At 39.8% G+C, this 14,544-nt stretch overlaps 1 protein-coding gene across 1 annotated transcript; it reads left to right on the top strand.

Annotated features, from left to right (window-relative positions):
- The first annotated feature begins 539 nt into the window (after positions 1-539).
- Positions 540-13,882, top strand: LOC139713856 (hormonally up-regulated neu tumor-associated kinase-like). The gene is made up of 9 exons (XM_071625560.1): positions 540-887; positions 4,504-4,796; positions 5,567-5,622; positions 6,477-6,488; positions 6,966-7,077; positions 9,218-9,345; positions 10,818-11,392; positions 12,006-12,402; positions 13,824-13,882. The coding sequence occupies exons 1-9, from the start codon at positions 540-542 to the stop codon at positions 13,880-13,882; spliced, it is 1,980 nt and encodes a 659-aa protein (XP_071481661.1).
- The last annotated feature ends 662 nt before the right edge of the window (positions 13,883-14,544 follow it).

The following is a 14,544-nucleotide window of genomic DNA, read 5'->3' as shown; positions in this document are numbered from 1 at the left end:
CCATCGATCTGGAATTATTTCACAGATTGCATAGAAAATTGGCTGTTAGTTATTACAGTGTGTTATAGCGGAGAAATTCGTAAAAATGGCGCTTGGGTCAAAATTACTCGTCAGAATACTAATCCACTGGGTTTTATCGCGTTTCTCCATTAATCAAACTTCTATATTCGATGACACGGATACACGGGTATAATATATCATCTCACCTTCCAGTACTGTAGTATAATCCCTTTATTATTTGGACGGAAAGTTGACACTTTCACAGTATCGGCTGCTCAGCGAGGATCAATATTCGTGGAAGTGTAACTGATTCAATACTATTCCAGTTCATCAGGGGAAATTTACCATCACGTGCCATGGTCTCTACAACCTACAATGTTAGGCACATATGGTTTTCTTAGAAATAGCCCTACCTGTAGTTGTTTGGTAACAAAATATTCTGTCAGGTTCAAGTTGTAAACAGCATATGGGTTGATGTTGACAAACCCTCTCTGTTACCAGCGGAGGATGAAGATAGCTAGGTTGTGTCAACGACCTCTATGAGAGCACTGGTCAGCGGAGAGCTGGCCGAGAGGTCGGCCTCACCGCGTTATTTGCATAAATGCGTCGGTACAGACAGGAGGTCTGGCACTAAACGCTATACCCACTTCACAGCTTGCAAGTCATTATCACCGACTACCACCAACCAGGGGGTGGAGCTCAGTCAAAAAGAGACGTCAACGGCGAAGGGCGTCATGGCTGTAGTAGGGAGATCAGCGATGTCGAAAGAGCTGATGTCGTCGTACTCACATACGAAAAGAGTTGGACCGTATCTACTTGGGAGAACCATTGGAGAAGGAAGCTTTGCCAAGGTGAAAGAAGCTATGCATGTCCTCGTAGGGGAAAAGGTGAGTTTAATTACAAGGCAATCTTTTGTGTCATCAATAAAAATGGGATTGATCATCAACTCCGATCAGTCGGACGATTCGAACAACACAACGTTTTGATGAGGTAGTTAGTTGATAAAATATAGGCCCTATCATCTTGTACTTCAAAAAAGTAATCACGCATCACGAATTCATGCATTTTACCCCCTTACAAGGACAAAGCTTGTTCTCAGATACAAAATCAAAACATTAATTTCCCGGCTGTTGCGAGAAAATGTTAAAAAGGTTAAACTGTAGTTATCTCAACATCTTGGGGGTAATCAAGCTGTTCTTTTGAAGAAATGAAATGTCAAATTTATTTTGTAAGTGTCGTTTGTTGAACGGACTAATAACACTATCCACAATGCGGTAAAGTTTCTGTGATCACCCAATTCGCGTTCATTGATTAGCGATTCAGTTTTCATATTGGGGCCCAAAACTTAATGAAACGTTTCCAACGAACAATCCATTTGTTGAAACTGCCTTTCACAATTAACATAAAGAACTGTCTCCCGTGTGTTTTTACTCTATACTGCAACTATTGTCTGTTGAAAAACAACAACAACAACAACAATTTATTAGCTGGTTGTTGTAGTATATCAAGTTGAATGTTCGGGTCAAAGAAAAAAGAACGGTACTAATTTATTATTATTATTATTATTTTACATGACGTACCATACTGTGTAATTTTTTTCGGCGTTGTATTTTATGTACAAACCAGTTTTAACTGCGTTCATCTGTATGCTGTTATCTGTTTGCGTGTATGATCAATAGGCATTTCCTGTTATTGAGAAAAAAAATCAAACTCTGCTTTTTGTGATGCAGATAATGCTGAAGTACTAGTCCGGCTGTTTATTTACATTCCTTTTTATAAATTTCTTTTGGAGTGGTCGATTAGAAAAATAGTGATGCACAGGAGCGGTCTTCTGCACCGCATAATTCTTTCTTGACGACAAGGTTTTCTTTAGCTACTATCATTAGAGTTGGACTTTGTTTGTATTCATGATATTCTGTATTTCATTATGTCGAATGTGCTTATAGTAATGTTTTCACGTCTAATAGATGAATAGTAATTGTTCGTAGGTCCACAACCAGAGATATGCCTGACATCACAAGTTTAAATAGTATCTTAGCGCTTATCGCACGATGATATCATTATATTCCCGTGGTAAAATACGAATGTGGTGCGGGGGCATGCAGCGTGGATTCTTTACGTTTGACTTTGCCGTATAAACTGCTCGAGCCATATTTCTAACCGTTTGTATAGGATATGACGTAATCAAAATATCCAGATAATTCAGGGACAATCAGGGCACCGTTCCATGAAAGTTGTCAGCCCTGACAAGTTGTCAATTACTGACAATCACCATGGTAACAGTCAGACACCAGAGCTTCTCAGCCAATCAAAACCAAGGATTTTACTGCAGTGGTCAGAGACTGACAACTTGTCAGGACTGACAACTTTCATGCAATGGAGTCAAGGTCAACCCGTAGAGAGGCGTGGAAGTGAAATGGAGAGGGCGAGCGAGGGACATAAAGTGAGAGAAAAACAAGTAGATGCTGAACATTGACTGAACCTCGAGATGACGTTTAGATGTTTATTTAGTCTCAGAAGAGTAACAGCATTTCTTTAAGTTTGCAAATTTAGTAAGAAAAGAATGCATTTCCGTCTTCGTTTATCATTTTGTAAGGCCAGGGAGGTGGTAAGGCCTAGAAAAGTTAGGGTTGCGGCTGCGGGCCCGGAGGGTGGGGGTTGTAAATTGAGTCGATGCCATCCATTCCACCCCTTTGAATAGAAGAGTCTCGGGACGGAATCCTCGGAAAGTCATGGGTTTTGTTGTTGTTGTTGTTGTTTGTTTGTATGTGTATGTGTTTTTGATTTGTTTTCTTTTGCTTTGTTTGTTTGTTTTTGCTTTTTGCTTTTTTTTGGGCGGGGGGGGGGGGGGGGGGTCGGGTGTGGGGGTCGCAGCTCCACCCGATCCCCCGCTTCCGCGTCCTCCTGATGAATGCTGCAACTAGAGAGTTTAGGCGCAACAAAATATTAAATCCAGTAATAACATATTGTCTTTTTAAATATTAGCATATAAAACTACGTTTCATATAATTTAAGTTATTATTATAGCGCCTGCCACCAGTATACCATCAATACAGCTTAGGTGTTTGGCAAAGTGAACCGCAAAATCAACCGCTAAAAGTAGGCCTACGCCTACAATCATATAGTGACATTGTTCACGAAGAATTAGTGTCACTTGGATTGCTTCGTACCCAAGAACAAAGACGATTCGCAAGCTCGCTATTTTTGGGAGAAATCAATGCTGAGGTTGGTAATCCGATGCTGATGGTCAGCACTTGCCGACTTCGTCAGCCTAAAGTGCCACTGTGACCATTGCATCTTACGTTTTACATTATTTCTTATGCTAAAAGTACCCGATAGCAGGCATTGGATATGTCTACTCAGCAAACAACATGTATACTATAGTCCCTCTGTATTATGTAAATCAACACCATGAAGCAAATAATGTTATACATGAGCTGGTGGTATCATGGTACCTGTATTTAGAAGGAAAGCAAGTCAATAATGCTATTCTTGATAGGCCTTATATATAATTGCACGTTGAGTTTTCGCGTATACTTACATAACAGAGACTATTATATTAAAAAAAAAAATCCTGTAAGAATATTAGATTTTGTGATCTCGATCCTTTTCTTTTCTTCCCACTCGTTGGCCCATTTCTAATCTTAACATGAGGCATCTTAATACTTTTTTTTTCTTGCACAATAACCATGGTATTTCGACTACATTGTCCACAATGCCTTATAACAATTTAACCTTGTAAGTATGATTTAAGTATTATTTTGTAACAATTTGTAACAACATACAAAATTATTTAAGTATTTGTAACAATTTGAAACAACATACAAAAGTGTGTGTATACTGCATAATCCGTATACTTTCATGTGTTATCATACATCATTTCTATATATTTTTGTCGATTTTTGATCAGCGTATAGACTGAACAATATCAGGATATCAAGCATTATGATATTGTTATGTGACGTTGTTTATATTAGTGACTTTTTGTACGGGTCTTTTTTTTTTGGTGTATCATTGCAACTATTCTTCATGTAAACATGACAATATCATTCTGCGGACGTACTGTTGTGCGTATACTTTTTATGTGCAATTAGCGCTAAATTCTTAATAGCGCTAAACAAAATTTGACCTTTTCGACTCGGTAGAGAGAACTTCTGGCATGTATCATACTGACATGGCAGAGTCACGGAGTGGCTGTCAAACGACTAGAGATATTCACAAGCAAAGATTGCAGAATCTGATGCAATTTGTGTGTTTGCAAGGTGTTAAGAAAAGTATTGACTAGTTCGAGGGAAAAAAAAAAAAAACTGTATGCAAAAATATATTTTACCAGATGAATTTTTTTCCTCTGACGTATGGAACAAGTTCTGTCAAAACAATGAAAAAAAAGATAAGACCAACAGTGTGTATTCAGCTCCCCATCAATCCCTGTGTTCATCGGTTTCTTGACAGACCCATGACATATTGTTTTTATCATTCGAATTTTCATTTTATTTGATACAGGTGGCCATAAAAGTCATCGACAAGATAGCTGCTAGGAAGGACCCCTATCTGAATAAGACTCTCCGCCGAGAGGCGGGGCTCCTACAGCTCCTTGGGCACCCTAACATTGTGCGGCTTCTGGAAACCATGGAAACAGACAATAATATGTACATGGTGATGGAACTCTGTGAGGGTGGCCCACTACTGGACAAGGTTTGTGAGCGGGGAGGGCTGGAGGAAGGCTTGGCTGGGAGGTACATCAAACAGGTGGTGTCAGCCGTACATCACATGCATCAGATGGGAGTCATGCACAGGTACGTGTTACGAAATCGTACCAGAGAGCGAAAAGTTGGCTCTCGGGTCAAAAGATATGTCCATTCTTCCTTTTTTCACTTGTCATATCAGTTTAAATAATGTAGATAAACATGTGAATGAACGTGTTCGAATTGTGCTGGGACACTGAGGATGTGACTATGCAGGTCTATTGAGTTGGACATAGATCTTTGACTTGTTCATATTTTTATATGGGGAAATTTTTGGATTTATCTTCGGGTCGGCATAAATATTATGTAGGCTAATTGTACGAATTGTCAGTTCATATTTTATGCTTATTGGATCTATTCCGAGTGCATATTATATGTGTGTGTATAGGCATATACAGGGCCAATTTGTGTGGGTACGGAAGCATTTGAATCATCTGCGAAGCTAACCAATCATGGCTATTATTGCGTGAAGCGTGAATTAGTAAACCTTTGTTCACGAGTCTCATCCATCTGTACGTAAAACAGAGTGTAGTAGAGTGAATGTTCTTTCTCTATTTTTTTCTCCTTCCCGCTGTGCTGTCTTCACACTGTGCTGTCTTCACACTGTGCTGTCTTCACACTGTGCTGTCTTCACACTGTGCTGTCTTCACACTGTGCTGTCTTCACACTGTGCTGTCTTCACACTGTGCTGTCTTCACACTGTGCTGTCTTCACACTGTGCTGTCTTCACACTGTGCTGTCTTCACACTGTGCTGTCTTCACACTGTGCTGTCTTCACACTGTGCTGTCTTCACACTGTGCTGTCTTCACACTGACATCAGAGATCTCAAGGTGGAAAACCTATTACTAGATGACGACGACAACGTAAAGATCATCGGTATGTATCCACTTCGAATGTTCGCTCATATTGTATTTATTTTGAGTGGATGTGACTTTTACTTGTTTTTGCGAATGATGTACAAATATTATTTCCTTATTCATCAGCAACAATGCATACTATATTCATAATCTTTGAAATCACTTCCTTGTTTTGCTAGGCGAAATAAAAACAATACAAAATCTCCACAACGAATCATACATCTGGGTATTTTTCAAATGCAAAATAATGAGAATGATATGTTCTTTTCAGGAAACAGATAACACTTCAAATGAAAAATAAGGACAATCTTTTAAAATGATTCTATACTTTAAATTGCAATGGTCCAATTCAAACTTCAAACTCTTTCAAAAGTTCCTTTAAGATTTAGTGCACATAATATTGTTTTTTAATAGATATAAAAGTATGTCCGAATGTTTGCAGACATTCAAAAATGCTTTATATAAAGGACTAGTAATAGTTTTTTATGGCATATTGAAAAGCACCACTTTAATCCCTAGAAAGGGACTTTTATATTTTCTTTACATCATTTAATTGAATATCCAGCGACATCACGAATGGCGGCAGTTTCCATGGCAACGATGGCAGCATATTGATCGAACAAAAGACTAAAACTTCATAACTTAGTTTGAACATCAACGGTAGTCCGATTTTCTACTAATTTAACCGTTGTGTTGGTGCAATAGTTCTGCATACAATAAATCCACGCAGTATGTTTTGGAGTAAATTTCCGTACAATGTGTCAATCATGACCATGATTGTGTAAGTGAACGAAACATTGTCAGTGCTGCTTTGTTGATCGAATTTGTGTGTAGTATAATTACATTGCTTATCCTATATATTGGTTTCGGTAGATTTTGGTCTTAGTAACCGATTCAGCAACATGGAGGGGCAGCACACGGTGAAAGAAGCATCCAGCGAAGAGAGGGAGAAGGGCGGAGTGAAGCAAACACAGACGGGATCTAGTCAAAGACAATGTCTTGATAGGAGAACTAACTCTCGAAATGATGCTATACCTACTGAGCGACAAGGTGAGAGTATGGTGAGTCCACCGTCTGTGAGTCGTACAAGGGAAGGCCAGGACGCACAGACAACCAAAGCAACATCTTTCCCTCATGACGGTAGAGCGGGAAAGTGGCGAGAGAAGAAAGGCCCAGTGAGTAAAGATGACTTGGAACCAGCAACGGAACATGGAAACAAGCAGCGAGCCAGACCCAGGCTACATGGGGGAGCAAGTCTACGTCACAGAAAGGAAGATAAATGTGTAAAAGGAAGAAAAGTAACAGAGGCAGAGTCAGTTGATGTGAGACAAAATGGCCGTGGAAAAAATAGATTTACCAAAGATCTCTTCGGGATAGAAGACTTCGCAGGAACACTGTGTGGAAGTCCTGCCTATGCTGCACCAGAGATTATTGCCAGGAAGCGATATGGACCTAAGGTGGACGTATGGAGCATGTAAGACGATAATGATAGGTCGCATGAAAAGGGATGGTATACTAGGCCTATAATTTTTGTTGAGATGTGGGATTCAGGTTTTAATTTTGTGCAAAATACTTGCAAACCACTACTAAGTCATAAAATGTTGAAGAGCATACAATCCTAAGAGGATTTCAAAGATTATTTGATGAATATCTGTTTTGAAATGGCTGAGATATTGAAAAACAAAGTAAACAAAGTGGTCATAATTAAAGGTGGGTCCCACCTTTTTATTAGTGCTTCTTTGGTTTTGGCTATCTCAGTAATTTTAAAACCAATTTTATCAAATAAAATTTGAATTCCTGTTACAATCGACTGCTCTTTCATATTCTACGGAGGTTTCTCATTATCTCAAAAAAGTTGGAAACCTGAATTACTTCAAATGTAATACCACTCGGACCTTATTTGAGTTAACATCACTTGTGGACAGTATAAAAACGAAACGGTACAGATTTTGTTTAATCGGACATAGAGCTGTAGATTTGGAGTTATCCTCGCATTGAAGAAACATTGGTAACTGGTCAAAGTATTGAAAATTACTGTATTAAATAAGATGATAAGATGTTGTATTTTTAGTCACGAGTTTCTCACTAACCTGAGTTCGAATCTTCACCAAGATCCTTTAATGAATTACGGTAAACAAATTGTCATTCGCATTAGATTGTTGTTGAATTGCAACTCCACAATGACAATATTGTCATTGTGGAGTTGCAATTCAAAAACATCTTAATGCGAATGATTTGTTTACCGTTTACTTTGTAACTTACAATCCCTCCATTCACAGCAATATATTCCTGTGGAGGGATTGTAAGTTACAAAGTATGCAGTGCAATACTTTTCTAACCCATTTTGATGCACAAACCACTGGGATATTGTGCGGCAATGCCATCGCTACCTCATCTAATTCATGTCACTGTGATTGTGAAACTCCAAAAAAAAAAAAATGTGAAACTGAAAACTTGCATAACTGTAGTCGTATTTTCATTTCCGCTTTAACTAGTCTGTCTATTTGATATTACTCTTTGAATCAAGCGTGAACCAGTATAGTTCACCTTAGTGTACCTTCACAGTCATTGTCAATATCCCTCTATGCAGATGGTTGTTAGGATGACGCTAAGATAATAGCATAATCATCAGACATACATTTTGAGAAACAATGTTGGCATCTACGCAGAAACACAAAACACAAATACAACGGTTTTTATTTGTATTTCCACGTTGATTTTGAGATGACATTTCTTTTTCTAAGTTATCATGTTAGTTTTTTTCGTTGCGAAACCGTGTCTAAGGTTCATTTTCACAGCCTCTCCTCTGCTAAACCTGTGTATTAACGAAGTCAAAAGTCACTAAAAAACTAAATACAAACGATGGTCATCTGCTTACTGTGCGGATATTATATACCTTTGTCTCGCATAATGAGAACGAAGAGCAAAATCTGGTCATTTTCGGGACGGAAATGTCAACATAGAGAGACCTGGTATCCTTTGGCGGACACTCTAATTACTCAAGACAAATATTTTAGCATCATTTGTAAGATTACTGATAGCCTATGACTTGACCCATGGTGATGCTAAAAGACATTAGAAAAGGGAGTTAATGGGGGACCTACCGGATTAACATACGCTCAGCGCTTCGTATACGTTTAACAATAGCCGCAGGAATTGGTGTTATATATTGTGATTACGTTTTTTGTGTCATAAATAATCGTAATGACATTTTGCTAATTGGCGCCCCGGCAGTAAAGACCATCTCAGTGTCACACCCTCGCACAATAGCAAACAAATATTATATTAGTAGGACTCCTATTCGCCAAGAGGGTCACAGTGTCACCATACAACACTGGATACACAATTCTATTTTTAAATCTTAAATAAGTAATTGAGCTGCGATTCATCTGGAAGTGTGCTCACATTACCCACAAACCCATAGAACAAATGAGTTATGACCACGATTAATAGGTCCATGTCAGGATCATAATTATGGTAACATGACAACTTGTAAGACCTGCACCGGAATAGATTTATTTCAGAGATTTAATATAGATGGATTGCTAATCATCAATGATTTATTATTATCATTATTTTTTTGCGTGTCTCTTATTCTTCTTGACTTCTCACAGAGGAGTAAACACGTTTGCCATCCTGACTGGCACACTGCCTTTTGTCGTGGAGCCGTTCAACCTCCATCAGCTCTTGAAGAAAATACTGAAAGGTGACTTGGGAAGACTCCCACCACGACTCTCTTCCGGTAAGATAAGGTGTCATTTTTTCAGTACTGGTATTATTATTTTTTTCAATGCCCATTTTACTTTTATTGTCTATACATACACTGCACAATCACACAAACGCACAATGCACAATGCACACACACACACACACACAACATAATATGCATTGTGCACGAACTAGCAAGTACACACTCTAGAAGAGAGAAGAAAATGTACTTTTTCACATTATCAAGAAAGGGAGATGTGAATGACTGTTATCATAATCTAATAAGAATAATGGTGGTCAGCAGAAGAAACAAATATGTGATAAGTAGGAGTATAGATGACAGCGAAAAGGAAAAGGAATGGACGGGAGGAAAAACAAGGAAATTGAAATACAATGAAATTCAAAGAAAGAGGGCACAAAGAAGGGAGATAATTCAGGCTCTCCGACTGAGACAAGAATGAGATGAGTGGCTGCATTAACAAGACCTACGACTAACAACTCGATATGCATACCACCTTGGATACATTGATACAATGGACATGACAAGCAAACCCGTACAGTCTCTTGAACCCAAACGCGATGCGAGTTTTGTGGAACAAACATTTACGAAATGCTGCCTCTTAAAATAAACGAGTTTGTGTTCGTTGAAAAGTATGGTATCACAGATGGCGTGCGTTGTTTCTCGTATCCTATGTCAAGCTGTGTCACTGAGTAGGTAAGGTGAGACATGGCTAATGAAACCAGTTGTGATTTCAGCCTTGGCGTCAGGTGTTAGTTTCTCATCATGAACGGAATCTTCACTGATACTCAGACGTGTTAGACTCGATCGTCAGCCCTCCTGCTAACACACAGTCAAGTGCATATTCTCAGAACGGACCATTCAGGATATATCGATTTCATCTGGCATTGTTCATTAGTCAGGTGTTAGTAGCAGCAGACATTCAAGCGAGGCATTATGACATCAGATTTTATCGTGTGTGTTAAATCTTTCGCCAAACTTGATTGACGCCGAACTCCAAATAACTAAAAAACTGGTGGAGATTGACCTACACAAGATTATGATTTTCATAAATATATTTCAATCAAACTGTGAAAAATGGACGTCTGTCTTTGAATGTCACACCGCACAACATCCAATTATAAATTTTCCCTGCTCGATTGTCGAGATATCAAGAGGAAGAATAAATAAGAACGTAATTAATGAAGTCATGAAGTGTTTACAAAAAGGTGCAACAATTGATACGTTTAGCTTAAAATAAAATTTCCAACATCAGGAATTTGGTCTACTTTGATCTTTGTTTCAAATCGATACCATTATTGACTCGGTATTCATCATTGAAATCATTAATGTTTGTTGTTCGAGCTAAGATTGGCACAAGGCTAAAAAAAAAGTTTTGCCTTCCATCCGCCATGTCCACAATGACATTCTCAGTGCGTGTTTTTGTCTATTATTTCCGAAGATTTCATGACTATTCAACCACAATAAATACTTACTGTCATCTGCAGACTGCAAGAACTTTGTACGGACGCTGCTACAACCTGACCCTAAGAAACGACCAACTATTGACGAGGTCTTGTGCCATCCTTGGCTAGCTGGGAGCTTTAAACCACTACATTCGCTCATCTCAGACCCACCGACCCCGACACCACCCAGCACACCGTGCTCGTCAGTATCCCCTCGAAGAGTAAGCCGTATGCTGCTGGACCACGATGTCATCAAGGAAATCAAAGAAAAATTTGGCATTAAGTCCTCGCTCGTTAGTGACTCAGTGCTGACAGGCCGAGCTGACGAGTTTTCCGCCATTTATTATTTACTCCTGAATCGACGAGCCCACGAAGACGTGCGAAAAATTCGAGGCAGACTTCGAGAGAACTGGGAAACATTTCGAGCGTGCTCCCGAAATGATAGAAGGGTGGATGAAGAAGTAGAAGCAGAGAGAGATGTTAAAGATTCTACAGTCCCTCATTCTGATACAAAGCCCAGCGAACAAACCACAAAGACTGAGGGTGGCGACGACTATCATCGGATGACTAACATCGACGACTTCAGCAGCGAGGGAGAGAACATTGTGGCAGAGGAGGTTATTTAGATCCCTTTCACTCCTTTGCAATAAAACATATATAATTAATATTTAATATTTAATAGTTGTATTTTATTTTTTGTATGAGCTCCCTCATGGAGACTGTATGAGCTCCTTTGCGGAGACGCCCATTATGAGCTCCCTCGGAGCCATCATGGTATATTTAACAGGGGCGGATCCAGGAATTCCATAAAGAGGGGGCGCGTTTACAAAATTAAAGGGGGGGGGGCGCACGCACCCCTCCCCCATTTTTCCTTTTATTTCTTTTGTTTCAACAAAAAATAAAGAGGGGGGGGGGGGTGGCGTGCGCCGGCTGCGGTCCTCCCTGGATCCGCCACTGTTTGATATTCTTGTTTAGTATCTCTAAGATTTATTTGTTTTACATTACTTTTGTCTGGGGCACATTCTTTGATGTACAAGGCCCCAGTTTTTCTCTCATTCTCTTCATTCTTTAAAACAACAACAACAGCAATAAAGCAATATGTGAAATAACTTATATACAACACGATAATTCCATGTGTTACTAGCAAGTATTCATCTGTTTACAGTCTGCAGGGTATTAGTCGTACAATTTGTGTTTACCTACCACATTTACTCCTCGATCTTCCAACAGACTGCCTGGCAGATTGCTGGAAAGCGACAGGGCAGCTTTCACTTCAAAATGGCAATGGTGATTGAAGAAGGAGCAGAAAAAATGAACAAAGTGACAGCTGACAGACCTTCTCCTCCACCAACCAGACGTCAAATCTACCGAGAAGTCTTGGACGATGACCTGACAACTGCTCCCATGGCTAATACACCAACGGAGGCCAGACTCGACGGTCAAGCTGTCACCAAGAATCAAGGAATCGGCAACAAGTTCCATTCCCGCGGGAATCAGCTGAAATCTAATAGCGGGAACCCCTGGATCATCCTCTTGGGGCGTGAGACTACGGATTCTTTCGGGAAAGGAAGCAGCGTCTCGAAAAACAACTCGAATCTCGCTGGTGTGACGACGGCTTGTTTCAAAGGTAATTATGTAGAGACTGATGGCTGTGAAATCGGTAAAGGAAAGAGACCGAAGGAAACATTGGTTCCTGTTTCTGTGTCAGACGAAGGCAGACCAAGGCAGAAAGCAGTTGGGTTAACTCGACGTAAAACAACGGACGGACGAATTCCTGGGCGGCTTTCCCTCAGCAGCAAACGTCCAGTTCATCTCACATTTCCACAGTCACATAATTTTTCTCGAACTACATTTGCGTCTCATTTTCGACAAACGTTTGCTGACAGACCACTCAAACAATCCAACTTGAAATATCCAATTCCACGCAAGAATGAAGGCACTGTTCTGAGTCATGCTAATGAAGGAAATGTGCGCGGTGAGCAAAAAGGAGTCACTTTCAAGAATCCAAAACCACAGAACCGTTTTAGGACAAATGCGGCTATATTGGGGCAGCCGGAGATGGCGGCTAAAGCCTGTGACACACTGGGAAGCGACAGAAGGGAGCGGGGGGAACATAGGAAACAGAGACATGAAGAAGCCGTGAAAGTTTTCCGCATGACCAGAAGAACAAGCACGGTGCCAAGAGAGTTTATCGCTCTAAGGAAGCGACGATCCTCCATTCACTCGAAACGAAAAGAAACGATAAGGTGCCCCGTTACCGTAACGCCAAAATCTAATGTTCCTATACGTGGGAACGGACCGCTTTTAAAGACAAATGTAAAAGTCACTTTAGCAGGCCGTCCTAGCACATCTAGTATAGAGGAAGAGAGAAAGAACCGGGAGAAAGCCGTGGTGTCCATAACTAAGTCTTGCTCCAGAGCTGAACAAAACCGATCCAACCGTCCAAATTCTAAGCAAGATGGTAACGGAGATCAGCCACAGATGCCGCGACGATTTTCGGCGAGTGACGAGGGTTATGACACGAATCACTCCTTAGAAGGGGAAACAGCCACGCTGAAAAAATTGCCTGACATGGCGTTACCAATGGTCAGCAAAGTCCATACATTACCTTCATGTGGTCAGGCTTCAAAAACGATGAAAGCATTGAAATTGACCAAAAAAAGACTGAAATGAAAAGATCATCTCCCATCAAATACACGACTAAAGGAGTCTATTCTTTTCCTTTTTGTGCATGTGTATGAGTACGCTGTGGACCTCCCTACCCCCAGAATCAGCATGACGAGATTGGATAACTGAATTCATTTCACCTTCACAGGGAGATGACAACACACCTCTGTCATGGAAAATTTGCGTATTTAACCTTTTTTTATCATCATTGTTATTTTTCTTTTTGCCTACAAAAATTATGAATCACTGCTCGAAATCTCATTATGTCGACTTCGTAAAGGTGAACATCGACTATCAGTGTTGATGGATACCGATGGAAAATTAATGTGCGAATGACATATTGAGGCTCACCAAGGCAATTTTTGTCTCTAAAATCTATAGGGCGCTTTGGCAAGTTTGAAGATGTCGCCTTCTCGCCTTCATGTGCAAGCATTGATTGATAAAACATTCTTGTCAACATATATAGTACAAATGAAGTTGCGAATGATGAAGAAAAAAAGGCATTCAATTTCGCCTATACTCAACTAGAATTTGCCTTGTGTCGTGCACTCTAGTTTGCACAGTTTGCACTATAATGCACTCTAATGTCATGGAGATATTAGACCACTGACAATAACAAACAATGAACAAGTAACTTTCTAACCTGGCATTTAAATTCTATTTTTTTTCCTATCTACATACAGATGTATATCGTTAAACCCTCATATTTGCTTAAAGCAATGCATAATAGCAAAGCAATATTGCGTAGGGTCCTACAATGTGCAGTATCAATAAGCAAATTTTACGGCTCCGCTCCGCCTGTCGACTGGCAGATTTTACGAAAGGATTTTTTTAAATGTTTTTTCGAGCACCAAATATAACGCCAACTTATTCTTGACTGAATCTATTACACCATGTCAAACTTACTTGCATACATTGAAGCTGAGGTATGGAACCCCTTGCCTGTTGATTAACGAAGCGGACCTTTCACCCCGACTCTGTACTACAATGTGTTATCCTTTGTCATTATCAATATATTTTCTACCTCACTTCTTCTCCTTCTTTTCTTTTTAATGTAGCCATTGGTAGTATTGCCGAGATTATATTTCAAGTACAGTGTATT

The sequence above is a fragment of the Diadema antillarum genome, unplaced genomic scaffold, assembly GCF_040938485.1.
Source record: "Diadema antillarum isolate AM-2024a unplaced genomic scaffold, OU_Dant_1.0 seq00002077_RagTag, whole genome shotgun sequence".
In the NCBI taxonomy this organism is placed as follows: domain Eukaryota; kingdom Metazoa; phylum Echinodermata; class Echinoidea; order Diadematoida; family Diadematidae; genus Diadema; species Diadema antillarum.
The sequence above is the reverse complement of the archived record's forward strand: the minus strand, read 5'-3'. Positions and strand labels throughout refer to the sequence as shown.